The sequence below is a fragment of the Emydura macquarii genome, unplaced genomic scaffold, assembly GCF_026122565.2.
Source record: "Emydura macquarii macquarii isolate MOO-44397 ecotype Brisbane River unplaced genomic scaffold, CSIRO-AGI_Emac_v2 contig_3343, whole genome shotgun sequence".
Classification (NCBI taxonomy): Eukaryota; Metazoa; Chordata; order Testudines; family Chelidae; genus Emydura; species Emydura macquarii.
In genome coordinates this window covers 3,711,095-3,736,563 of record NW_027133480.1, presented here as the reverse complement: position 1 = coordinate 3,736,563, position 25,469 = coordinate 3,711,095, and the positions used below count along the sequence as shown (strand labels likewise).

General features: G+C 40.1%; 1 protein-coding gene across 1 annotated transcript; it reads left to right on the top strand.

Moving 5' to 3' along the window:
• Nucleotides 1-3,564: 3,564 nt before the first annotated feature.
• CLRN3 (clarin 3) lies at nucleotides 3,565-20,511 on the top strand. The gene is made up of 3 exons (XM_067533392.1): nucleotides 3,565-3,842; nucleotides 15,154-15,333; nucleotides 18,990-20,511. Exons 1-3 carry the CDS (start codon nucleotides 3,614-3,616, stop codon nucleotides 19,262-19,264), a joined length of 684 nt encoding a protein of 227 aa, XP_067389493.1. The 5' UTR covers nucleotides 3,565-3,613; the 3' UTR covers nucleotides 19,265-20,511.
• The last annotated feature ends 4,958 nt before the right edge of the window (nucleotides 20,512-25,469 follow it).

Here is a 25,469-nt window from a genome sequence, read left to right as displayed (position 1 = left end):
GGAGATAGGGCTGGTGAACTTGTGACAATTCAGCTCCACTAATCACTACACCTATAGAAAGGGAGCATACCCCCATTGCAGCCCAAAGGAGGAAGTGAGAGCTATGGAGTAGTTCTGCTCACCCTACACATCCTTGAGGGGAGGAATCCTTTCCCCACCCCAGGTACTTAGAGAACTTCATTGGATAACATGGCCACTTAGATCCGTAAACAAGGATGCAGACTATGTTAAGAACCTAATTCATTTTGAGTTATGCCAGTGTATACCTCAAACAATGCAACTGTGAATCAGGTCCATAAACTTTATCTCCACTACTAAGATTAATTTGTCTGAAAAGCAGAAGGGAAAATGAGTCATCTCTCTCTCTCTCTCTCTCTCTCTCTCTCTCTCTCTCATATCCCTTACTTATTCAGTATGGCAGGAACTATACATTCCAGATTTGATCTTCTATATTCAAGTCACATATATTGATTGACTTTTGCAATTAAATTAAATGCTGTGCAGTAGATTATGGAGTATATACACTCCAGACATAAAAGCAAATAGATTTAAACTTGGGGTTTTTTTTTGTTGAATAAAAAAAGTTTGATAGTTGAACAGATACAAGGCTGCATGTGTGAATTACCACAAACAAAGGAACTGGTGAAAAACCTCAGAAATAAAAGTTCATTTTAAATGTAATGACCCGTTCAAAGTCTTGCACTAAGAAATTGAGCAGACTTTAGCACGAAGACTACTAGAGTGTAACACTTCACATTACCAGACAGACACTTCCCCCCACCATGAAAACTCTTTGCCATTTCTAATTCATAAAACTGAAATATTGCAATGTCTTTATAATAACTATTAAGCTTCAGGCAGACAGCTCAAAGGGTTTATTTATTGGACAGCAGTAAAGCTAACTACTTTCCAAGCTGCAAAAGTTTATGTGCTAGGAAAACACTGACATAAATAAAATGTAATATAGATAAAACACACACACTCACACACACACACACACCACACACACACCACACACATATATAATATATAGATAAAACACATTAATTCAAAGGACAAAGAAAGCATGACAGAAGCTTTAAAGGACAGACAGGGAAATGGTGTCTTTCCCCCCCTTCTTCCAATTCCAGAAATTCTCTTTCAACCTGTCTCTATTGTACACTATCCTACATTTGGTGTAGTGTCATCCTCAGGATCTTTTGCCTTGGTCGTTAATATATTGCTTACTTCTATCCAGATTTACTACACTATCATACAGTTCCATGGCAGGTTGCCTATATTGCTTATTTTAGACTTCTGTTTCTTCATTAAAATGAATTACTTCAGAATTAATGTATTTCTTTCCTTTTAAGTGTATTTTAAATATACACATATTGGTACATTTTGTGGTTCAATTGAAGGACTAGAAAGTTAGGGGTTGAAGGGAGACACTTGATCATTTTATCAGGAGAAACTATCATTTTATTTTTCAACTGACTGACACTAATCCTCCTGTAGACGTGTTGGCTCCGGGGGAGACCACAGCGGCTTCCTACAAAGGGGGGGGGATAGCTCGTGTTCGGCGAGTTAGCAGTCTTAGCAATACCCCTTATGCAGGGTGAGCAGTAGTTAATGGTGCAGGCCCTTAGTCAGGGCGAGCGGACACGGAGTCAGTTGCTCCAACCCTTAGGCAGGGTGAGCAGCAGTTAATCGCTCAGGCCCTCAGTCAGGGCGAGCAAGCACGGAGTCAGTTGCTCCAACCCTTCGGCAGGGTGAGCAGCAGTTAATCGCTCAGGCCCTCAGTCAGGACGAGCGAGCACGGAGTCAGCCAGGAGAGAGATTCTCCTGAGGGTGGCTAGGGAAAAGGGGAAGGGGAGGGGGACGCAGGCCCACCCGTCTCCACTGCGTCCCAGCCCAGGGCCCTCGTAGTGGCAGAAGCGGCTGCCACTGTGTCGGCGGGGCTCCCGCCGCAACACACGGACTATACTGTGGCTTCAGCCACAGGCTGTGGCTGTCCCTGGGCTACTTCCTCCCCACTGACCCCAGTACCTGCCTCCTCCGGGCTGCCAGGGTAGTCTGCCGGGCGTAGCACCATCAGTCCTTCCGCATCGACCGGGGATAAGGTGGGGAGTTCCTCTTCAGGGGGCAGCTCCTCGAGGTCGTTGTAGGCAGAGAGAGGCTTGGCCTCTGGTAGCTCCTCCAAGTCCTGCCCCGACTCAGGGAGGGGCTCGGCGGCCGGCAGCTCCTCCAGATCCGGCCCGGCCCGGCCTCTGGGGATGCCCACCACTCGGGCTGCTCCGGGGTCTCAGCCCAGTCCGGGGGTTCCGGAGCATGGGCCCGGGCTCGGGGTCAGGGTAGCTCGGCCCAGTCGTCCTGGCCGGGTTGCCTGGTCCAACTTCATGAAGGCCCTATCCAGTCCCCAGGTCCAGGTGGGGCCGGGGTCCGTCGGCGGCTCGGCTCTGGCCTAGGCCTCTGCGGGCAGGGCCACACGTCTGTCTCTGGCAGCAGTCTGGGGCCTACTGGGTTCAGGGGCCTGGCCTTTATACTTCCCCTTCCTGTCGGGGCTCCGCCCCGCTGCCGCTGATTGGACTGGCTGAGTGGTCCTATCACGGCCCGGGTCCCTTGTTGCCGGGCAGACTCCGTGGCAGCACGTGAGGTGGTCCAATCAGGGCGCTCGCGCCCTTCCTCGGGCTCTTGCTCCGAGGGAGGCGACAGCGGCTTCCTACACCTCCCCTCAACTTCCACTGTGGAAAAGTCTTACAGGACTTAATAGGGAGGAAACAAATAGAGTCCTCTCGAAATTAGTTGGAATTCTACTGGTATTAATTTTAAAATTGTGTAGACTTTAATAGAGCTTTATATCCCTGCTGTTAAATTCTATAGATTAATAATATTTCTATTAAATTTTAAGCCATTCTTTATTAAATTCTGTAGGACTTTTCCATAAGGGACCTTTTCATCTCAAGCTCAGGATTGTTGGGTTGCTCTATAACCTATGTCAAAATAAAACAGAGAAAAAAGGAGGATCTCCATGTTAATAGTTACTATTACAATTCTGGGGCTATCAGGTTGTCAGAAAGCCTTTTTTATATGGATGTAGGACAACTATCTTTCCAGATTACTTACCAGTCTTACCTGCCTCTTCTCCCTGTACCAGCTCAGAATGTTTTATGGGTTGAATAAAAATCTTCAGGAAAGCACTAATTTAAGATTTCTGTGATCTCTTCATGAACTAGAATATTTTACAGCCAGTATTTTGTAAGCTCTAAAAGATATATGAGGAAATCTGATTTGAAAGACTAATGCTTGATTTGGTCTCATTTCACTTGGGAAAGCTCAGCCAATAAGAAATAATTTGATGAAGAGACATTGTAGTGGCAGATTCCTATTGTGCTTTGTAAGACTAGTATGGTTGTAACTATGGCAACATCTTTTCTCCAGACCAAAGTTCAGTTATTTTACAACTTTATTACCACTGCTGTTAGTTCAAAGTTTCCTGGCATAATTTTCTACCAGTATAAAAACAGGTCCACAATCTCTAACAGTCTCTTTCAGACTGGAGCTCTCATTAACAGGACTAAGGAAAGAAGAAAAGCACAACTTGCACCCCAAGGAAACACATCTCTCTGATAAAATGCCATCCAGAAAAAAAACATTAATGTTTGCATCCGCCTTTTTTACTAGTATTTGGTCTTTCGTGATAGTTTGCCTTGTTCTTGCATCCAAAAACTGGGTCTCGAGTAATGTTAACTTTACCGAAGGAAATGCAAGTGCTATTGTAACAGTCACATATGGGGTTTTTGAAGGAGTGTGTTCAAAGAAGGTGATTGGTGGACTTGAAACGCCAGCAACCAATTTTCAAGGTAACTACTATAACGAATATAAATGGATACTGTTGAGTTGTCTTACCTTGATACATTTCATGTTAGCAGACACTATGAAGAGTGGTTAATGTCTTTTATTTGTTTATACATACAATATTTTTATTGAAGACAAGAGTATTTACATACTAACATTATGGGATTTAGGAGAGTAGTAAAAATAAGAGAACACATAGTATATAATACACACAATAGCTGCAACACATTTGCAAACAGCAAGCCTTTCAAATTATCCAGGATCTTGTTAGTCCATAGCTTTGTCTGTTGGAAGTATCAAGGTAAAAGGGAAACATTTGTATTAAAAACAGCAAGTCTAAGTTTGCAAGTCAATAGCAGAAAAGTAGTAACTGCTTATTTTAGTATAATTTTTGTTACAAATTATTTCAAATCTAAAAGATAATACAGTTGCCACTGATTAAGAATGCCATATTATCTTTGTATTTATTGTGATTTATATAAAAATCATCTATACTAGCTTCTAGATTTTTCCTTTCTTTCTCCAGATTATTAAGGTGAAATTCATGGTTTACTATTTCAAATATTTTATATAGAAAGTTTGTTACCTGCTTAACTGCCATTCACAAGATCAGGCCCTATGTGATTACTGATAAGGAAAATCTAGAGTCCTGGATGCATACATATTAAATGGCTTTAGATAAATGAATATAAAAACTAAATAGATAAAAATAGATAAAAACTATGTTTTATGTATTGTTTTTATATAATTCATGAAATACATGGTGCTCTGACCAAAATGCTAGGCTTTAGACAGTAATTTAATTCTAAAACAATAGTCAGAAGTTTATTATGTTAAGCTATAAAAATTTAAACTATTTATCCATGCATATACAAATATTTTGGCAAAATTTGTATAAATTGATTGTAATTTTTAATTAGATATTGGGAGAAAATATTAACATTGGGTAATATTCATTTTTAGCCTCTTCTTTTAGAGCTCCTTCATTTTAACTTTTAAATGGTGGATTCAGTCAGTTCAACATATTAACTAGTATTTTTAAAATCTTTTATGTTTACATATTACTGAAGCTATAGAATTCTAGCAATTCCTTTTGTCTAACATCACATTATGAAATGTACATTGCAATGTGAGCCTGACATAAACATTTCATAATTATGTATCTCCATGTGACTACCAAGGAGCACCTGTCCACATTCCACTTTGATAAACAATTACATGAGATTTCCAAAACAACTCAGGCAATTATAATAAGTTGCATTTTTCCAACCATACACATCTTAGAATTTATGACATCTGAAAATGTCCAATAGCTTGGCTCAAAGCTGAACTCTACACTTATATACAAGACTAATTTTTCTGTATCTTCAGTTCTTCATATTTACTCTCACTAGTAAATTTACCATAGGATAGGAGGAGGACAGGCAAAAAACAAAAAAGAGAGCAGAAAAAAGTGAAAGGTAAAAAAAAGGAGAGAGAGTATATATTATATATGTATGCTTGGCAGAATTCAATTTTCATATTGTTATAATTTTGGTGGATAATATGGATGTTTATTTTTAATAATTTTTTCTCAATTTTTATCCATTTACATTTTCACAGCTGTGAGAAATTATGTGACTAGTGTCAGACAATTATTTAATGACAATAGATATTGAGATTCAAAAAGTTAAAGCTTTATACCATTAAAACACAAATTGTCAACATCCCCATGTCAAAATATACAAAATAAATGCCCTTAAATCAACCTCTAACAAGATCCCAACTAACATTTTCCTTATTGCCTATACAGGTTTCAGCTGTCAGTGGAAATATTTTTTCATTGGTTTGTGCATATTTAGTGAAATTGATGATTACCAAATTTACTTCCAAACCTAGCTACAGATAAGATGATGGAAAGATGAGAAAAAAAACAATGAATAATGAAGTTTTACCTAGAGGAACCTTGAAGAAAGATGCTATAGCCAATATTAGAATAAATATTAGAAAAAGTAAAGTGGAAATAGTAAAATGATGCAGAATAAATAAATCATAAATAAGATCTCACTTAGACACCAATTCTGCATAGACTTACACACATACTTAACTTTATATACTGCAAGTAATTCTGCTAAAATCAGTGGAAGCACTTACAGTGCACAAAGTTAGGCTTCTACATAAGTGCAATGATCAGGGCCTTAAACTGGATTTCACAGAAGTGTTACTCTATTGACTTCAAAGGAGTTATGCTGATGTACTCCTTTGAAAAAGAGAGAAGAGAAGCAGGCCACAAAACTTACTGACAAAGTTGGGGAAGAATGGTTTAGAACAGTGTTTCTTAACCTGGGGGTTTAGAGGGGTCGCAAGTGCAGAGCTGGTATTGGGGGTGGCAAGAAAGGCAATTGCCTGGAGCCACAGGGGCGCCATGAAACTAAGTTACATGCCTCAGCCCCGTGGGGGTGGGACTCAGGCTTCAGGGGTACAGTAGTTTGGAAAGGTTAAGAACCACTGGTTTAGAATAATTAACAGACAAGAGATATATTTTATAGTCTATTTTATTTGTCATGCTTTTGACAAAGACCATGATGTCACAAACAAAACAAAACTGACCCAAAACAAAACAAAAACAGACAGGACCCCACCCTAGGGCTAGGAAATAATGATCAGGATAATTTATTTTTCCACAGGTAAAATTATTTTCTGAGTTTAGAAAGGAGACTCTACCCACACCCAATGACAACATATCCTAAGATGAATACAGTATGTAACTTTGATGAGAGGCTTTCTATATGGCATAACTGCACTGAAATCACCTTTGGCCGAGTATCTGTGACAACAGCATATTATCAAAATTATAAGGATGGCAAAGTTATTTCCATGCAAGTTATAAGGACCACATTTCAGTGAAAAAACTAATTGAGTGTGTTAATAGTAGAATATCTTAAATATTTAAAAAATGAAAATAGCAACACCATTTGGTACCAATCCATTAAAAGAGTTTCAGTTAAGACGAAGGTTTAGGGGACAGATCAACCCTAGATTTGTCTAGTTAAAATATTGCTTTAATTTCAAATATATCTGTATATAAAAAGTTGTTTACATTTGACTGTATCCTGCTCACACCAACTGACATAGCTCCTCATCCTAGTTCCATGCAGGTGAACTTTCACCGGCTTCAGTGAGACTCCATGTGAGCACAGCAGTCTACCCATATGGAGCTCATGGCAGAAGCAGGACATTAGATCAGAAGCACTTCAGAGTATGCACCTCATCTTTGTGTTTTTACGGCAGCTAGCACAATGGAGTCCCAGGTCTGATTATGGACTCTGGGTGCTATTGTAAAATGAAAATAATGAAAAGCAGTCACAGAATACTTGTTTGGGTAGGACAAATAGGATTTGGCCCTTCACACACACATATTTATAAATTGGGGCCCTGTTTTGTTCTTGTCTAATTAAAGTAGAAGTGAGATTTTAAAAATATGACATTAATAAGTGATTAGCTTTCTTACCACGACAGCTATTCATATTTATTGAAAAATAAAACTGCCTGAGATATTTAAATTTTAAAAGACACAGAGTTTATTCTGGGCATGAAAACTACTTTCAGCCAGATTTTTACTATGCAGATAAAGATATGTTTAAATAATAGTTTAAATATAGATTTAAGTTAAAAAGCCACTCAATAAAATTCCTTTAGGAATAAAGCCAGTGTAGAGTGCATTTGTTGTAAAGTAATTCTTAGGATCTGTATTGTGCATAATTTATTTGTTAAAGTCTTCTGTATAGGATTCTACAGTTTCTCAAAATATACATACACTTCTGTGAAAGATTATTTTCTTCATTTTTTAACTTCATCTGTTAAAATGATTATCAAAAATCAGGCTACAAAAGTAAGAACATTCCAGTACAGTACAGTGTCCTCCGTCCAAGAGTCTTGAGGAATAGACAAGCCTTTAGGTAAATGGGATAGCTGATGATGAAAAGAGCTCTTTTGTCATCTTAGCGAAGGCTGAATTCCATGTCCTCACAAACAAAGCTCAGTGAAAAGGAAGATTCCAAAAGCTTTCAAAAGATTGTATTTATGTGAGGAAGATAGAATTGACAGTACAAGTTATATACCTTTAATTGTGGGGGTGGCAGGGGGAGTAAAGAGCTGTGCTCTGTTTTTGATCCAAACTCTGGATCATGATGAAAATCCAATTGGTGCATGTAGGGATCTGTGTAACCTGTGGGGGACATAGCTACATTTTGGTTAATATACTGCATAACAGAAATTCCATTCTTAACTCCTAACAGTGGACCCCAAAACTACAACCTCAAGTTGAGAGAAAATGTTCACATTAAACTCTGATGTTTCCCCATCTCAGTAGTGTTTTTAGCATGGCCCTTAGTGTTATGTTGTTGTCTGGCTATGAAACAGAGTTAGGTTCATATTTTAAAAAATAAATTCTTTTTAGCTAGGCCAGGTAAGTGAAGTAATTTCTTTTATTGGACCAACTTTTGTTGGTGGAAGGGATGAGTTTTTGAGCTTGACAGAGTTCTTCCTCAGGTCTGGAGAGGGTAATCAGAGTGTCTGAGCTAAATACAAGTTGAGACAGATTGTTAAGCATAAGGGTCTCCTCATGCTGTAGAAGAGACCACTTAAAATGAAGTGGACAATTAAGGGTTAGCAGGCAGTCAGGTGTGTTACAAATTGTAATAACCTTTAAAACCAGTGTTTGTATTAAGTCCATGGTTTTTAGAAGGGATGTAAAAATTAAGAATCCGTTTAAATGTTGTAAAAATAGAACGGTTAAACACCTGGGGGGGAGCCATGCTGGGCTCGGCTCCTCACTGCCAAGCAAGAGCTGCCTAGCTGCAGCTACCCCCAGCTGCGCGTGCAGGACAGCTCACAGTCGCGGGGAGCTGAGCTGCGCCCAGCTGTGGCTCGCCCCCCCTGGCACTGGGCTCCACGCCTTCCCGTGAGCAAGAGCTGCCTAGCTGCTCTTACTTGCAGGGAGCCACGCCCAGCTGCGGCTCCCCTCCTCCCTCCAGTTTAAACAGTAATCAGCTGTTTAAAATGTTTAAACAGCTGATTACCATTTAAATGTTCAGGCTTTTACATCCTTAATTTTTAGTATCTAGCAAAGTTATGAATTTCGATTCCCAGGCTCATCTCTTGAAGGTGTTGTGCAGGTTTTCTTTGAGGACAAGGACTAAGAGGTTAGATATAGAGTGATCGTTTTGTGAAAATTGTTCCATGAGTGATATGGTGTTTTTGTCTTATTTTTCTGAGAGTTCATTTGGGAGCAGAGCAATTGTCTGGTTTCACCCACATAGTAGTTGGGGCATTTGATGCATTGGATGAGGATACCACAAGTGATTGGCATGTGTAGAACTCATGGATCTTGAAAGGTGTGTGGCGGTGGGTGGGATACTGATGATCGTAGCAGTGGAGCTGTGTCTACATGTTTTGCATCTGTTTTTCTGGCAGTTTCTGGTGCTGCTTTGTGGTAGTGTGTTCTGATCTATAGAGAGCTTCCTTCTAATGATAAAGAGTTTGGCAAGGTTGTGTCATTATTTGAAGACCAGAAGAGATAGTTTGGGAAAGATTTTCTTTCAAGCTGTGGCCCTATCAAGAATGGATTGTAATTGCTTTGTTATACCCCATATGGATTTCAGTGTGGGGTGGTAGGTGAAGTTGTGGTGGAAATCTAGGAGGAAAGTTAGGTTCTCTCTCCAGAAGAAGAAAATATCATTCATGTGTCTCACGTATATTATTGATTTCATAGTACATTTTTCCAGAAATTATTCCTGAAGGTGGTTCAGGAAGAGGTTGGCATATTGAGGTGTCATCCTACCACCCATGGCTATGGTTTGGGCAACATGTTTATTGTTAAATGTGAAGTTGTTGTGGGTAAGGATGAAATGGATGAGTTTAACAATGTGTTTGGGGTGGATTTCCGAACATTGTACATTATCTTTTAGATATTTGAGACCGGCAGTGATGCCGTCATGGTGAGGGATGTTGGTATATAGGAAGGTGACATCCACTGAGGCAAGGATGATGTTCTGGGGGAGGTTGTTAATGTTGCAAAATTTCTGGAGGAAGTCATTATTATCTTGAAGGAAGCCGGCCAATTGTGTCGTGAGTGGTTTGACGATGAAGGAAGGTAACCAACGTACAAAGCAATGCACATTGGAAAACATAATCCCAATTATGTATACGAAACAATGGGGGCTAAATTAGCTATTACCACCTAAGAACAAGATCTTGGAGTCATTATAGATAGTTCCCTGAAAACATTTGCTCAATGTGCAACAGCAGTCAGAAAAGCTAACCATGTTAGGAACCATTAGGAAAGGGATAGATAATAAGACAGAAAATATTATAATGCCACTATATAAATTCATGGTACTTCCACATCTGGAATACTGCATAAAGTTCTGGTCGCCCCATCTCAAAAAAGATACATTAGAAATGGACAAGGTACAGAGAAGAGCAATAAAAATGATAAAGTGTATAGAACAGCTTCAGTATGAGGAGAGACTAAAAAGACTGGGACTAAACAGCATGGAAAAGAGATGACTAAGGGGGGATATGATAGAGGTCTGTAAAATCATGAATGGTGCAGACAGTGAATAAAAAAGTGCTATTTACCCCCTCACATAGTACAAGAACCAGGAGTCACCCAATGAAATCAATAGGCAACAGGTTTAAAACAAACAAAAGGAAGTACTTCTTCACACACAGTCAACCTGTGGAACTCATTGCCAGGGGATGTTGTGATGGCCAAAACTATAAATGAATTTTAAAAATAACTTAGTAAGTTCATGGAGGATAGACCCATCAATGGCTATTAGCCAAGATGGTCAGGGTTGCAACCTCATGCTCTGGGTGTCCCTAGGTCTGACTGCCCATTGCCGGGATTGGACAACAAGGGATGGATCCCTTGATGAGTGCCCTGTTCTGTTCATTCCCTTTGAAGCACCTGACATTGGCCACATCGGAAGACAGGATATTGGACTAGGTAGGTGATTGGCCATATGGGGTCAGACCATTCTTACGTTTTCGTGATTTCTGTGAGTTCTGATACTCCTTTGGTGAAAGTGCTGTAGCCAGATGTGATGGACCTGCCTTGGTTCCCTTGCTTGTGTATCTTGGGAAGCATTTAGAAGGTGCCTGGGGTAGGTTCATGGCGGATGAGGTTGTAGAGTTTTTCTTGGAGTTGTTTGAGGAAAGATTTGATGGCATATTTAAATTCCTGCATGAATTGGGGTGGGGAGTCTTCTTTGAGTTCTTTATAGTAAGTGGTGTCAGAGAGTTGTCTGTTGGCCTCGATATAGTCACTACTTTTAAGGACTACAATGGCTCCCCCTTTGTCTGATGGTTTGATTTCAGGAACTGTATTGCTGTCGTCTCAATGATTGAGAGATTGTGGTGGATGAAATATTTATTGAGGATTTCATGGTAGATTTTTTTCCTGAAGCAGTTGAGTAATGAGCCATTATGTGCTTTTGTCCACTGAGAGGTGTCCAGTCAGATGATTCTTTTTTCTTATGACTGTAGTTGGAGAGGTGGTTGGTGTCACCCTTGTTGTGAAAGAATTTCTTGAGGCAGAGTCGGCAGAAGAATTCTTCTAGTTCTCCTCATGCTAGTATGGTATTAAGTTCTGTGTTGGGACAGAAGTTCAGTCCCTTGGAGAGTACAGATACTTCACTCCTGATAGGTTGATGATGTGGGGTGTCATGTAGTGCCCATGTGCTGGTCCTGGTGTCATGGTTTCTCTCAGAGGTAGTGGTCTGTTGGTTATGGAGTAGTTATAGTTGGTTCCATTTTTTGTCTGTGTATTGGATGACAGTCATCAGGTTTTTCTGGATAGTTTTGGATTTCCTCTGTGATCTCCAGGTAGGTTTCCTGATTTTTGCCTTCCAGTGTATGGGAGCATGCAGTGATTTCTTGTCTGAGGTGGTCCCTTCTGAAGTATGTACAGTTCAGGAAATGGTTCCTCAGTTTTTCTAAGTTCCTTCTGCAGAGAAGTTCAGCATATTTTGGGTTTTATGTAGTAATCATAGGGTTATAGATGGTGAGCTCTCTGGAGATGAGGTTTTGTTTCTTGAATCTGCTCAGGAAACAGATGTCATTCAGCTTGACTTCTTTCTTCTGCGTCCTGTGAAGTTTCCATTTTAAATGGCAAAATTCAATATCTTCCATAGTTGTTTCCAGTGTTGCAGCTGGGTTGAATTTCCAGCAAGCATTTTTAATCTTTCCAAGCAAAGATTCCAACAACTTTAACATGTCATTCATTATATTATGTGCTTCATTATATTATGAGACTAACCATTTGCTTCACAGCAATTGGAAATAAAGAAGGATTTTAAAATGCACAGGCTACCTGTCATCATTTAGCTACCATAAAAAAGTGAAAATATGTCTAGCTTTGGAATCCTCAAATATTGGGTTTTTTTCAGACTATAAAGATGATGATAATACAGACATGTACACAAAGAAAATGTAAAAGGAGAGGTACACTTTTTCTTCTATTAGGAAGAGTTATGAACATACTTTTAAACATATAGCACTCCTTCTCACTAATAGCAAGCATCTCCTGCACTATGGATCTCTATCACATATTCTGCCCTTGTTCTCATGCGGAACGCCCATTGATCTCAATTCATGGCGTGTGAGAGAAATGGAATGGAAAATGTGCTATAAAGATCTGCAATGTGAATTAGAAAGGAGAGTTTTGTCCTTGTAAGGTTGTTTGTGAGATCTAAGGACTTTTGCTAGTTGTTTTTAAAAGGTTGGTTAATTAGTAGCCTTACAAACAGACTAACAAAGATGTTTACAATGATCAACCTCCCAATTTATTTTGTATAAATACTACTCCAGTGAAAGATGTAAAATAGAAAATCCAATATATTTTGGAAGTTAACAGTACAGAAAACAAGGAACTTGACCAAGGTAACAGCAGCCTACTAAAAAGCTGCTAATGATTTATATGGGGTAATTCAAGTACTTTGTACTTTCATGAGTACAGGCAGAATGATCTGGCAAAAATTCAGAAACTGTTACTCAGAACATTTGTCAAACTATAAGCAGGGTTTGTGTTTTGACTATTTACCTATGGCAGGAACAACCTGCCCAACAGTTCTGCTCAGCTAAAACGGAGTGAAATGTTTTGTCAATGGTGTGGCTTGGTTTCAGTTTAAAAGCAAACTTGGGTCATTTTTAGGCTCTTTTGTGGAAAAGTTGCAGGGTAGTGCATGCACACATGCCAGTCTTGAACTAACTTTATAACAAACAGGAAGAAACATCATTAGGGGGAATTTTATTATTTTTCCAATACCTTACAAGACTCTTGAGAAATACTTGAAAAGCACTGAAACTGGAACTAACTAAAATGACCATCAGTTTTCAAGCAGACAGATGTTCTGTGATGCCTCATGGGTATGTATCAAGTTGGGCTGGCTTATATGGTACTTAAACGTATATTAAATACTGTAATTTTTTTTAATGAATGTAGACCTTGTGAAAGGTGTCAAACTGGTAGCACTGGAGATTGAAGATACCAAGGGGAAAACTTGTTCCCACTGAAGTCAATGGGAGTTTGAGATGTTAATAGTGTCCTAGAACTAACACATTGTCACAGTCCTAAGTATAGTCTAAAACCTGAACATCCTGGGGTAAAAATATAACAGACAGATATGGGAAAGGCCAGGCAGGGTTGTGGGAAGACTCCACAGGTTGGTGAGGTTCTCTAACCTGCAATATGCAGGTGTCAGACTAGAAGATCACGATAGTCCCTTCTGTCATTGAAGTCTATGAGTCCATTGTCCTTGTATGTGGAGTGTTTTGCACTATACATGCACAGAGGGTCTTAATCTCTACAAATCTACATTTAAATATTTTCAATAAAATCTGCTTTTGCAGATTCCTTTTGCTGGTTCCTGCTGTGAAGTATGAGATTTTATTTTAGCCTCCAACAAAATATTAGAACAGAAAGGCACTAGAAAGGCAACCAACATATTACCTAACAACCTTTTTTAAAAAAAAAAAAAAAATCCTGTGCTGGACGGGACCTGTTTCTAAGTGTGCCTCTAAATGCACTGCACCTGTATGCAGATATATTGCATCCACTAACTTGGGAGTGCTGTGTGCCTGAATACAATTACTCCTGCTCAGGGGGTAGAGTGGGTCCGGACAGACAAAAAGGCTCTCTCACAAGATTAGTTAAACTTGAGTGAACAGGTTAAAGTAAGGTTGGCAGAGAAGAATAGACTGATCCTATCTGCTACAGACCCTGACTTGTTTTGTGAAATAGACAAAAATGAGGAATAAGGCTATATGCATAATGAGGTCATAATAAAACTGAGATAGCACTTGCTTCATTTTAACTTAGCGAAATGTTCGTCTCCCAAGTCCCCATCTTTTACTATTTATTTCAAGCAGAGTTACTTACCTTCTGTATACAATTATGTAACAGAGCCTCATTTGTCATTACATGGAACAAGATTTCCAGAAATTAACTTATTGTATCAAGTTTCCTCAGACCCCAAGAGTAACATATAAATCAAGAGACAGCAGTTTCCCTTTCTGTTTATTTTCAATAACTTATTTTAAAAGAAACACTGTGGAGGCCTTTTTACTGTTATGATTTCTCTGGTTATATATAGTAACTCAATACTTCACAATCTGTTTTATCCAAAGGTGGGGTGGAAATTATTTTTTCTGTGGGTGTTACCTGGCACAGTTCCTGTCTGAATGATTGTTCTAATATGGCTAGGGTTTTGTTGTTATACTAATTATGAATTAAGGCACCTGGAGCACCATATAGGTGTCTTTTTAATATTATTTAAATCAAAATAAGTAAATAAATAAAATATCCAGGTATAATGGTACCCTATTCTCAATATAGCCCTACTGTGACTGCATCTGGAATGTTGTATTCAGATCTGGGCATCTTATTACCAGAAAGATATCGACAAATTAGAAGGATTTTTATTGACGAGGGAAAAATAATAGACACAGCAATCTAGACATATAAAGAAAGGATGAAAGCCCAGATCCTCAAATGTATGCAGACTCAAGGCCCAAATGAGCCTCCTGTTCCCATTCGCACACAGATCTCTGGAACTTAGTTGGGTCAGTAGTGATTATACTTATAGCCACCTATGTCCCACTAAGGCATTGCTTAGTCAAGCTACACACACCTACACACACACACTCTCTCTCTCTCTCTCTTCTCATAAATCAGTCCTTCCAGGCCCATGATCAGTTTTGTATTTTGAGGAAAACTGTGTTATTAATATAAAGTATTGTATCTGGTATTAATGCTGAGCTATCATATTTCAGTGACAGCGAAGCTGGGCAAGACAGAAATGAAAAGTTTGAACATTGTGATTATCTTGTTCCTGGTTCTCAGTTTGCTCAGCTCCCTTATCAGTGCTGGATTTACATGCTGTAACACTGTAAGCAATCCCTACCAGACTTTTTTGGGTCCCATTGGAGTCTATACCTGGAATTCCCTAAGTGGTAAGTATGTAGTGCCTGCTATTCTATTTAGATAGCTAGATAAAATAAATTATATAATACACAACATAGAGAATGCCTGATTGTCATTTACATTAAGGCCCCTTTATACCACTCTGGCAAAGCAAAGAGGTGTGTGTGTGTGAGACAGAGAGAGAGAGAGAGGGGATGTGCATGCATGCATCAGTTATAGGAATTGATTCTCATTCACACATGCATGCATACACACACCAACCCATTTCTACCAATATATATTTCTAGCAAGGGCTCTGGCACTTATCGAGTGACAGCAAGTCAGCATCATCTTCTCACTAGTAAAATTTAACTATCACATGTCTATGAATTTAGTGGTTAGGGTAGAACTATGAAAATATCACAAACCGGCAACATTTGAAAGAGAATTCTATTTTACTCAGGTCTTTATGCCCTACCTATCACCATGGTATCTGAGCACCTTGGTCCTTTAGAGAGCAATACAATTGTAATGCTTATTTTAAATGAATCCATCATTCAGTAAGTTACTGGGTGCACTGATTGGAATAATGAAAAGGAAAAAAGAGAGGTAGCCATTTACAACCAAATTTAATGCAATTAGATGTATGCACACCACATTAGAGATCTGAAGCTGACCCTTCTCAAACTACTGAAATCAAGGCAGACATGCAGGAATTGGAAGTGACTAAGGACTACATTTTCAAAAGGTATTTAGGTATCCAAGTGCTTTTGAAAATCCCGGTAGGTACCCTCACTACATATTTAGGCACCTAGATACCTTTTAAAAATCTGGCCCGTTGTGTCCAGTTCAGTGTGGTGCTGAGCCTTGTTAATTTCACTAATGTCTGAAGAAAAGTCGTAACCCAAACATATAAGCAAAAATAGCTAAATGTGACAGGGAGCATTCAGCCTCTGCGGCTCTCTGCTGGGGGCCCTGCAGTCCTCTTACACCCCATCCTAAGAAATGGGAAGCTGAGAGAAAAACCGCAGCAAAGATGGGTCCACTAAACTTACCTAGGGAGGACTCTCTGGAGTGGTCATTAAGAAACCACAGATACCTGGTCTTTGAAGGGCTAGCAACAGCCAGTCAGGAAGCTGTCTGCCCTTAGCAGTTCAACAGAGTGAAGAATGGTGCTCCTCTCTGGTCAAAAGAGTCTGACAATCTGACAGTGCTTATGGGTGACTGAACTTGCATAGCTGGGATTGCAGAGAGAGAAAGACCTGAGGATATTGGCCCTGAGATAGAGCTGGAGATAAAAGAGCCCAGCAGGAAGAGGCCCAGGGAAATAGCAGCAAAGGACTGAAGTATTCAGTACATGGTTGCTGTGTATAGGGTTCCTGGGTTGTAACCTGGAGTAGTGGGTGGGCTGGGTTCCCCTACCAGCCAGAAATAAAGTGGTATAGACCCCAAGAAGAGGACAGGGCTTATTTAGGAATCTGAACAAAGCTGAATTTAAAAGGGCCCAGAGCTAGGGCTGAAGACTCTAGTGATGGCAGAGAGACTGCTCATTTATTGGACTCTACTACCTCAGAAGGGGTTCATTTGGACTTTGTGACTTGGCCAGATGACCAAGCCATTGAAGATCCAACAAGGTTGCCTGGCAGCCTGCATTAGGCACCAGGAGCAAGAAAAGGACCGGTTGGAGGCACTCAAGAGGTGACAGCTCCTGTACACTAAAATTTAAAATCAAAAGAATAAAATGGAGAACTTAAGATGGTGGAAATGTTGTGATAAAACTTGTTTCCTCCATTATACAAAAAATGCTTTCACAGATCAAAACAAACAAAATATTTCCTAAGTTGAAAAGTAAGTAGGGACTCAGTGAGGTGATAGAGATTTGAACTCATTAAACAGTTCCCTAGAGGTATAACCCTACATTCACCCATTAGCAGGGCCAGATTTAGGGGCAGGAAACCCAGGCAGTCGCCTGGGGTGCCAGTTTTGTTGTTAGCAACAAAAGGAAAAACAGAATGTTTGAATTAAAATGTTTTGGGTGTTCCGTATACGGATTCATTTTTCCACTAACCTCCTAGAATGTTCTGGACCTTTGTAGAATCTTGTGGAACCTTCCAGACTTCCTGAGAACTACGTTTTCCTTGAACCTCTTAGAATGTTGTCAGCAATGCCCTCACAAGTGTTAGGGGTGGGGCATCGCCAGTCAGTGAGATATAAGAACCAAGTGAAGTGACATGAGAGCCCAGCTGCAATATTGTGAATCTTAATTTACTGTGTAATTGTGAAAGTGTACTTGCATTTTAAGACTTGAAGAGTGTAAATAGTGACAGGTATCTATTGAACCCCCGTCTATGCAACAATATAAAATGGAGGGGGCGTGTACTGAAGATGCTCCTCATCTGGGGCATCATTTGGTTTAGGGCCAGCTCTGCCCATTAGGCTTGCATCTGGCTTCTTTAAATGTACCTTGCTAACCTTCTGATCTCGCAGTTGTAATAACCCACACACTCACGCTGGATTTGTATTAATAGGGTTCTGCTTCCCCTAACAGTAAGTTTTGGACTTGGAGAATTTGTTGAAAAAATATCTGATTACAGAGTACCTTGTATTAGGTGGCTCATCCTTCAAAATAATTCCATGTGCAAAACTGTCATTTTGGGTGCCTCTGCTCTTGCTTTATCCCCAAATAGCCCTTTTGAAGCAGTGTGGTGCTGGAATGAACTATTTCAAAAATACTACAGATTTGGGGCCTGATCCTCAGTTGGTATTAGACAGTCTCACTCCATTGAAGTCAATGGAGTGCCACTGATTTACACTTGCTGAGGCTCTAACTTTTAAAATGTAGTCATATTCAGGATAAAACATAATATGAAGGTTTCCTGAAGACTCTTAATTTTCTTACCAACTACCACAAATTCCAAAAACCCACCCTCAGCCACCACAAGGCTATCTTAAGACAGCTTCAGCCTATTGTTTCCGGGTGCATGTGGGGCCAGCCAAGGCAAGGTTAGAAGATGTAGAAATGCAGAAGTAATAAGGAGAAAAGTACTCATTCTCACGGACAAAATGTTATATACTGTAATTTTAGAAGAAACAGAATCCCACGGTCTACTTTATTCCAAAAACTTCTAACCAACAAGGATTCTACTTCAGTCATATTAATAAAGATAACACATTTATTCTGTAGCACCACTTAGGTAACTCCTAAGGTGACTTACATCTCCCCGTATTTTCTAAAGTTTGTGGGAAAATGTGACTCTTGGATCTGCAGTTCAGCTGTCTTATCTTCGGTAAGATCTCTATTATGTATAACATGCAAATTCCTATTGGTGTCAATAGGAGTCCTGTATATGGATCCAGTGGAGAATATACTTGTATACCCATGCTGTTTGTCCAACAGCAAGATTTTCCCCTTAAATGGTTTTACTCCCATAGAAGTCAGGGGAAATCTTTCCATTGGCTTTAATAGGAGCTGAGTTGGACTCAGAGATAGGTACATAAAACATCATATATCAGTTGTTGTCAACTGGGGCATGGTTAAGTTCTTTAAATAACTTTCCAGAATATTCATTTCATAGGAAACTCCAGATTTTTCTTCCAATTGGTTGAAAGGCCTGGAGTGAAATAGATGTTAGAAATATTACATTTGCATAAGTGTACCTATGTAATGTCAAAATGCCATTTGTAACATTGTATTCTTATTTTCTAGGCATCTTCGTTCTTCTAACCATGATATTGTTTGCAGCGAACATAGAGGCAAACAAACTGTCTGTAGAGTTGGCTTCAAATTGTGTATTTTCTTCAAGTCAATATCAAAACTCCCAAAACAGTTATGGATATGCATATTGGCTCATGTTGCTTATCTTTCTTTTGAATGTTGCAACTATCATCATCATCATTTTCTATCATCGTGCAAAGTATTCCAAGAGGAAGGAACAGGAGAGACCCATTGAAAATGCACCAAAAGATGGTATTTTATTTTAATGATACCAGTTCTTTCACTTAAAAGTGATGTGGAAGAAAATGGCAATTTAATGTGCACAATCATGACTGATAATTTATATGGTTGTTCATTTCAGTTGTTTATTGTGCTGTATGTCTATCTTTAGTACTGATTTATTCATCTTTGCCATTTTAGATCTATATTGCCATAAATGTTTACAAATTATTTATTGATAAGGGCATCAGTTGAATGAAGCAGTGTAATGATCACAAGGTGCACCATTTGTTTGTGGGTCCTTTAAAAATAAGCTTTGTGTAGCTCACCTTCCTGACTCCACCCTGGGGGAGTCCCTATATGAAGATATGATTCTAGAAGAAGCAAAGCAGCAGCTATAGCACAGTGAAGACCAGGACTTCTCAATGAGTGGAATTCAATCCAGAATTAAGTTTTCAGGTGATCCCCACTGGATTGCACACTACTGCCTGAGTGGGGAGCAGCAAAGTGTAATGGGTACTAAAACACAGCAGAAATTTGGAAAGTGAATGCAAAGAAGCATTCTTCTCCCTTCCCATCTTCCTGCTGCTGTTGCCTCTGCTTCCAAGCAAATCCTGTTGTAACCCTTCTCTCCCCATTCATGCATAGTTTGGCAGAGCCAGTTCTTACCTCTTGCATTCTGGCTATTTTTGGCTGCAGAATAGCCCTTCGGGGCTGTTTAACTTGAAGTGGGGGCTGAACTGGCCCCAGGTAGTCTAAAGGTACAAAGACCCTTTACTCTGCCCTTTGGAGTCTGAGCTCAGTGAGATGCCAAGGACAGGCCTATTCTTTTGATTATGCACATAATTCCTGATTGGAAAGAGCTAGACTAATCCAGAAAACATAAGAAATCTTGAAGATGATAGGACAAAGTCACTGGGGCCTCAGTGCTTCAACCTCCACTGCAATCACTTACCATTACCCGTTTTTCTCTCACCTTTCACTTACTCTTCTCTTTGGGCCTCCTAGTAAATAATCCCTTCCACACTTAGCATTCACTGCTGCTCTTTGCCTCACCAGTCTTCCTTGGTTACTTTATTTTGGAATTTGGACTCTTTTCTACTAGTGACTATACTCACAAAAGCCCGTGCAGACTGGTAAACAATATGAACCCTGATGCAAAGTCATCTGTGTCCAATTTCACATAAATGCTGCTAGAATGTCGTAGGACCATCCTACTTTGCTACTTAATTCTTGTTGCTTTTATCAGCAGCAGCTTGCACAGTGCTATTGCTAGAGTCTTGTTCATGTCTGGAGTGGCTAAACACAGACATTGTGGTTTACATGGTGACACTGTGCTAGAGGGACATTATGCAATCATAAATGGGGAAGGAGATACTCTGTTCAGTTAAAAGTGGCATGGCAGGTATCTGCCAGTCAATTATTAACAGGCTGTTCACGCTGCAAAAATTTTTGAGAACCCCTGTTTTTGACTATGTATAGACTTTGTTTGATTAACATAGCTAATGGAGTGGAACGATAAAGCTGCACCTTGCACAGGTGTGGTCCTCCTGTTTCCTGAAAATAAAAACATAGTGCACTTCTGCACTGACGTGAGTCCCAGATAAAGGCTATTTATAGTGACAATATAAATGCTATGATCACAGCTCTCATTCATTACATGAAGCTGAAAAATTAAAGTATAATGATTCTAACATACATAACAAAAACAAAGTATCCTGTAGTCTTTAAAAGGAGTTTTTCCCCCAAGCTTTTTAACTTCCTCTAATATCTGCAGTTAGGCTGAGTTGACTCTTTCCCTTTAGGTGCTGCTAATTTTCAACTAGTATATTAACATGGATGTATGAATCACTTGATTGTTACCGGTTCTGTTCATTCCTCTGAAGCATCTGGCATTGGCCACTGTCAGAAGACAAGATACTGGGCTAGACGGACCATTAGTTGGACCCAGCATGGCCGTTCTTATGTTCTTAACATGACCTTCTTCTGGGCTGGAAGGCAGATCACATGGCATCCTGTAAACTTATGCTTAATGCTCATGCTGCAGAGAATGGGTGTTCATACAGTGAAGTGATTAGCACCTTGCACTCTCTTGCCCCTCACCTCCAACTGCTGGGAGACCTTTCCCACTGAACTAGCTGTAACACCGAGTCTTCCTTTACCACACCTTATCAGGCCTGATTTGGAGATGCATTCATTACATGGGAGGTATATCATGAAATACCACAGGGACTATAAAAAAGAACACTTTAATGGTTACAGGAGTTTTGCTGAGAATGTGACTTCTCAGCAGGTTGACAAAAATAAAACCTTTTTTGGAGCTGTTGGTTATTTCAACATAATTTTCAGGATTAAAGTAGAAAATCTGCTGTGTATTTTGCCAGATGAAGGTATAACCCTGCTTCAGAAATCCTATGTTAGAGCAGCTTATACGGAGCAGATCAGTGCAAAGTTAGAGTGGCGTTCTGAAAAAAGCATAGGTCTTTTATCTTTGAGAGATTGAATAGGTGCATCAAACATGAGACCTCTCCAGTTTTCACTTTATGATGAGACCATTACATAGAAGCACTTTTCATCACTGCAAACATTTCAGCTGAAATGTCAGATACTTTCACCCACAAGTTAAACTGGTACAAAGCCAAACATTTGCCAGTTTTGCTTCAGCTGCAGAATTTTTCACACAGTTTCAGTGAGCAACTGCCACTGCTTTGCTAAGCCAACATCCATCACACAACATGACTAAACCTACATCTGTCATTTGTAAGAGAGAAAAAGTCATTGTAATAGAGCATTATCAGAGGACTCTTGCTTTTGGGGGGGGGGGGGGAAGGGGGCAGAAGAGGCTCAGTATTGCTTCAACATTTGTACAGCAGCAGAGGATCATCATCAGTAATGGATAAACTGCAGAAGATTCAGCAGTTTGCTTCTAATAAGTATCCTCAGTTATGGGTCCTTACCTGAACCTCTTGGGTCTGTAAAATCAGGCTGACAGTCTCACAAGACTCATGCTTTTCTTGTGAGATTTACATGTTTTACTCCATTGACAATCTTTTGGATATACTGTGCAGGCTGGCACCTGAACTGAAGCAAAAGTGTGGCTCACAGTAGAGTTAGTGGTTTGTCTAAATTCACTACGTTTACAGTAGCAGTAAGTCAAATCTAGATCCTGCAACTGGCTTCACATGGGCAGACTCCTGTACCTGCATGGAGACTCACTAAAGTTAATAGGGCTCCATGTAGTGCCAAGCGTTTGTCTGCATTGAGTCATAGTCTCTAAGGCCCCAATCCTGCCTATGAGCTAATGGCAGTTTGGCCACTGATTTCATGTGAATGAGGATTTAGCCCTAGACCTGAACTTTTATCATGGTACTTATTTATTCACCTGGTTGAAATATAGATTATTATAATGTTGCAGAAATCCAAATTTTAGCAGCAGACTGTTAGGTTTTTAAAGGCAGACCATCTACTTTTTGTCTGAATAATTTTTAGATTACAGGACACAAGAAAAACAAGCATGAAAGACAAGTTAAGTTTCCCAAGTTTCCCTTAGAGAGCACAGTGTTGGGGGCAAATGCACAACAATTTATGCAAACAGTCCCCATCCACATTTTTCACTGAAAACCTATTGATTGTAATTTTCCTGCCACTTCTAATTATAAGTTACATAGCTGCATACCAATGTACACTACATACTAGGAAAATGCATCTGATCATAACATAGCATTTACATAGTTACTGGTTTCCAATGCAGCTGCTGTGAGTTTACCACATTATTTCCATAGAACATAGTGCAGTGTTGTTTTGGGGTAACAGTGCAATTAACTTACATCCCAGTGCTGAACCAAACAAGACAGGAAACTATTCAGGACAGGGACCACGCCCTTCTCTTTGATACTAAAGATGTGCCTAGAAAACCTTTGAGTGCTATAAAATAATCCATCATCATCAGCCTGAATTACACATACATCCCCATAAAAGAGCTTAATAAATAGGAATGTATTTATTCTGCAATAACATCTATTTCTACTACACCAGCAAAGTGTCTGCCACGAGATGACCTTGCATTTAGCCTTTAGGATAGCAGGAAGAAATTGGTTTGGCTGTTGCCAAGCAGGCAATGCTAAAAATGAATGGAGCTGTATTTGGTACATTTATCGTCTTAATGAGAACAGGTTCTGGCAGTTTTGCCTTAGGTGAAAAGGAAAAAGCTTGCACTGTCAGTTTGATATGCTATTGAAATAAAATCAAGTGTCCATCTTATCTGAAGACCAGAGTGAGTAATTTTGTAAGTAAAGGAGTTGCACATTTATCACTTGCCAACAGTTAGTACAGCTTTCCGCAATTAATAATGTTTGGTCAGGTCAGAAGAGGGATCCAGTCTCAAACTAGCTTAAAGATGAATTCCCTTGTTACTTTAAAGGTCATTTGGCTGATGTTTATCACGGGGTGAGATGAAGAAGCATGCAAAGCATGTGTGTGCACTGTAGCTTATCTCTGTAGAAGGCCATACGCACTATGCGGGAAGCTGACCTAGATTCTTCTGTCAAAGCTCATGGTTTCCTCTATATTCTGGCACTGAATTTTGAAGTACACTGGGAATGCTGCAATAGATTCAGGTAAAGTCAGACCTTCTGCACCAGTTAAGCTTTGCATCATAGCTGTGTTGGGCTGTCACATGAAGCCTTGTACAGGCTAGCATGGAAAGAGGGGATACATGCAGGCAAGGGGAGAACTAATGGGATCCATTTTTAAATGTATCCAGTGGCCATAACTCCCTGAACAACTGGGGTGGAAGGGCTGCAGCTGATATTCCAATACATCCACCTCCACAAGCCTGTGGCATTTATGGCCTGAATGCCATAAGCTTTGTGTGGGTGTAGTGGATTTCACACAGAGAGAGATATTTTTGTTGAATTACACATGAAAAATTAATAATACCGTCAGTTTTCCTTGGATTATTTATATTATTCATACTGAACAGATTTTTTGCCTGCCCAACATTTTTAATTGCAGCATACTGTGGAATCTACAATACATCAGCAATAGTATTGCATAACAGATGTTGTCAGGGCCAGCTGGAGGGGACAAGTTTGTGGGTTTGGCACCCAGGAAACTATTGTGGCTTTCTGCACTGGGAACTGATGCCTCTCTTCTTTCTGAGCTTAGTCAGCTAAATCTGCACCATTAGCCCTGGACAACAACCAACCACCCTTTTTCTCCTGCCCTAGTATCCACCCCTGTATCCAACACTGAGGACAAACAAGTCAGCAGGGTGTTTCTACTAAAATGACCTGCCTTGAAGTAGTTAACAATACACATTTAAATTGGTATAATTGGGTTTCAGAAGTATCACTACGTGGTAACAAATGGGGCAGTTTCAACCTCTCAGAGCTATTGCTTCATGTTTTGTGCCGACTCAAGAAGGCTGCAGAGCTTCACCTTTTGTCACATATTTGGAAAGTTGTATTTACAACCATGGAGAGTTTGAGATAGGCTTTACAAACCCCACACTAAGGCAGAGACAGGGAAAGGGCTGGAGCAGTACTGGGCCAAGGAAGCCTTGTCCCACAAGGCATCGCTGAGCTTGCTTCTGGAAGAAAACCAGAACCCATGGAGCTTCAGTAGCCTGGGGGGAGGGGAGAAGAAGAGAGAAAGAGGCCGTTTCCTGGAATAGGACTGCTGCAGCAACGGGAGAGGAAGTTTCTACTTAAGGGACTTGACTGTGAGAGTCTCTCCCTATCCCCCAGATGCTCCCCAAGAAGGAGGGAGAACCATGAGCAAAGGCTTGAAGGCTGCAGGCATCGGCGGTATGCTATGGATGTTTGGAAGTAGAGGCTAAATCCACTGTGACCATACCCCAAACGGAGATGCAGTGTTGGTAGGAAGTGCCTCAGGGGAAGCGAGCAAGTTGGACAGCCTAATTTAGCCCATTGCCCTCTGCTTCACTTTCAGGTCCTGGGCTGGGACTTGGTAGAGGGGGAAGACTTGGGTCTCCCTTACCCACAAAGGAGAGCTAGGCCCCAGACCCAAGGGGGTCAGGGCTAGGGATTACCGTCAGAGAGGCTGGTCCAGCTAAAAGTTCATCCAGATAGCAAGGACATCTTGAACTAACGAAGATTGGAGTTGAAGGCCCAAACCAATAGGCCTGATGACAGCCCAAACCACCCCACTACAGGGCTACAGAATCTTCTACACAAAGGTGATCAGGAACAGGCTAGAAATATTTTGTTAAATGAATTAATGAGGTTCAAC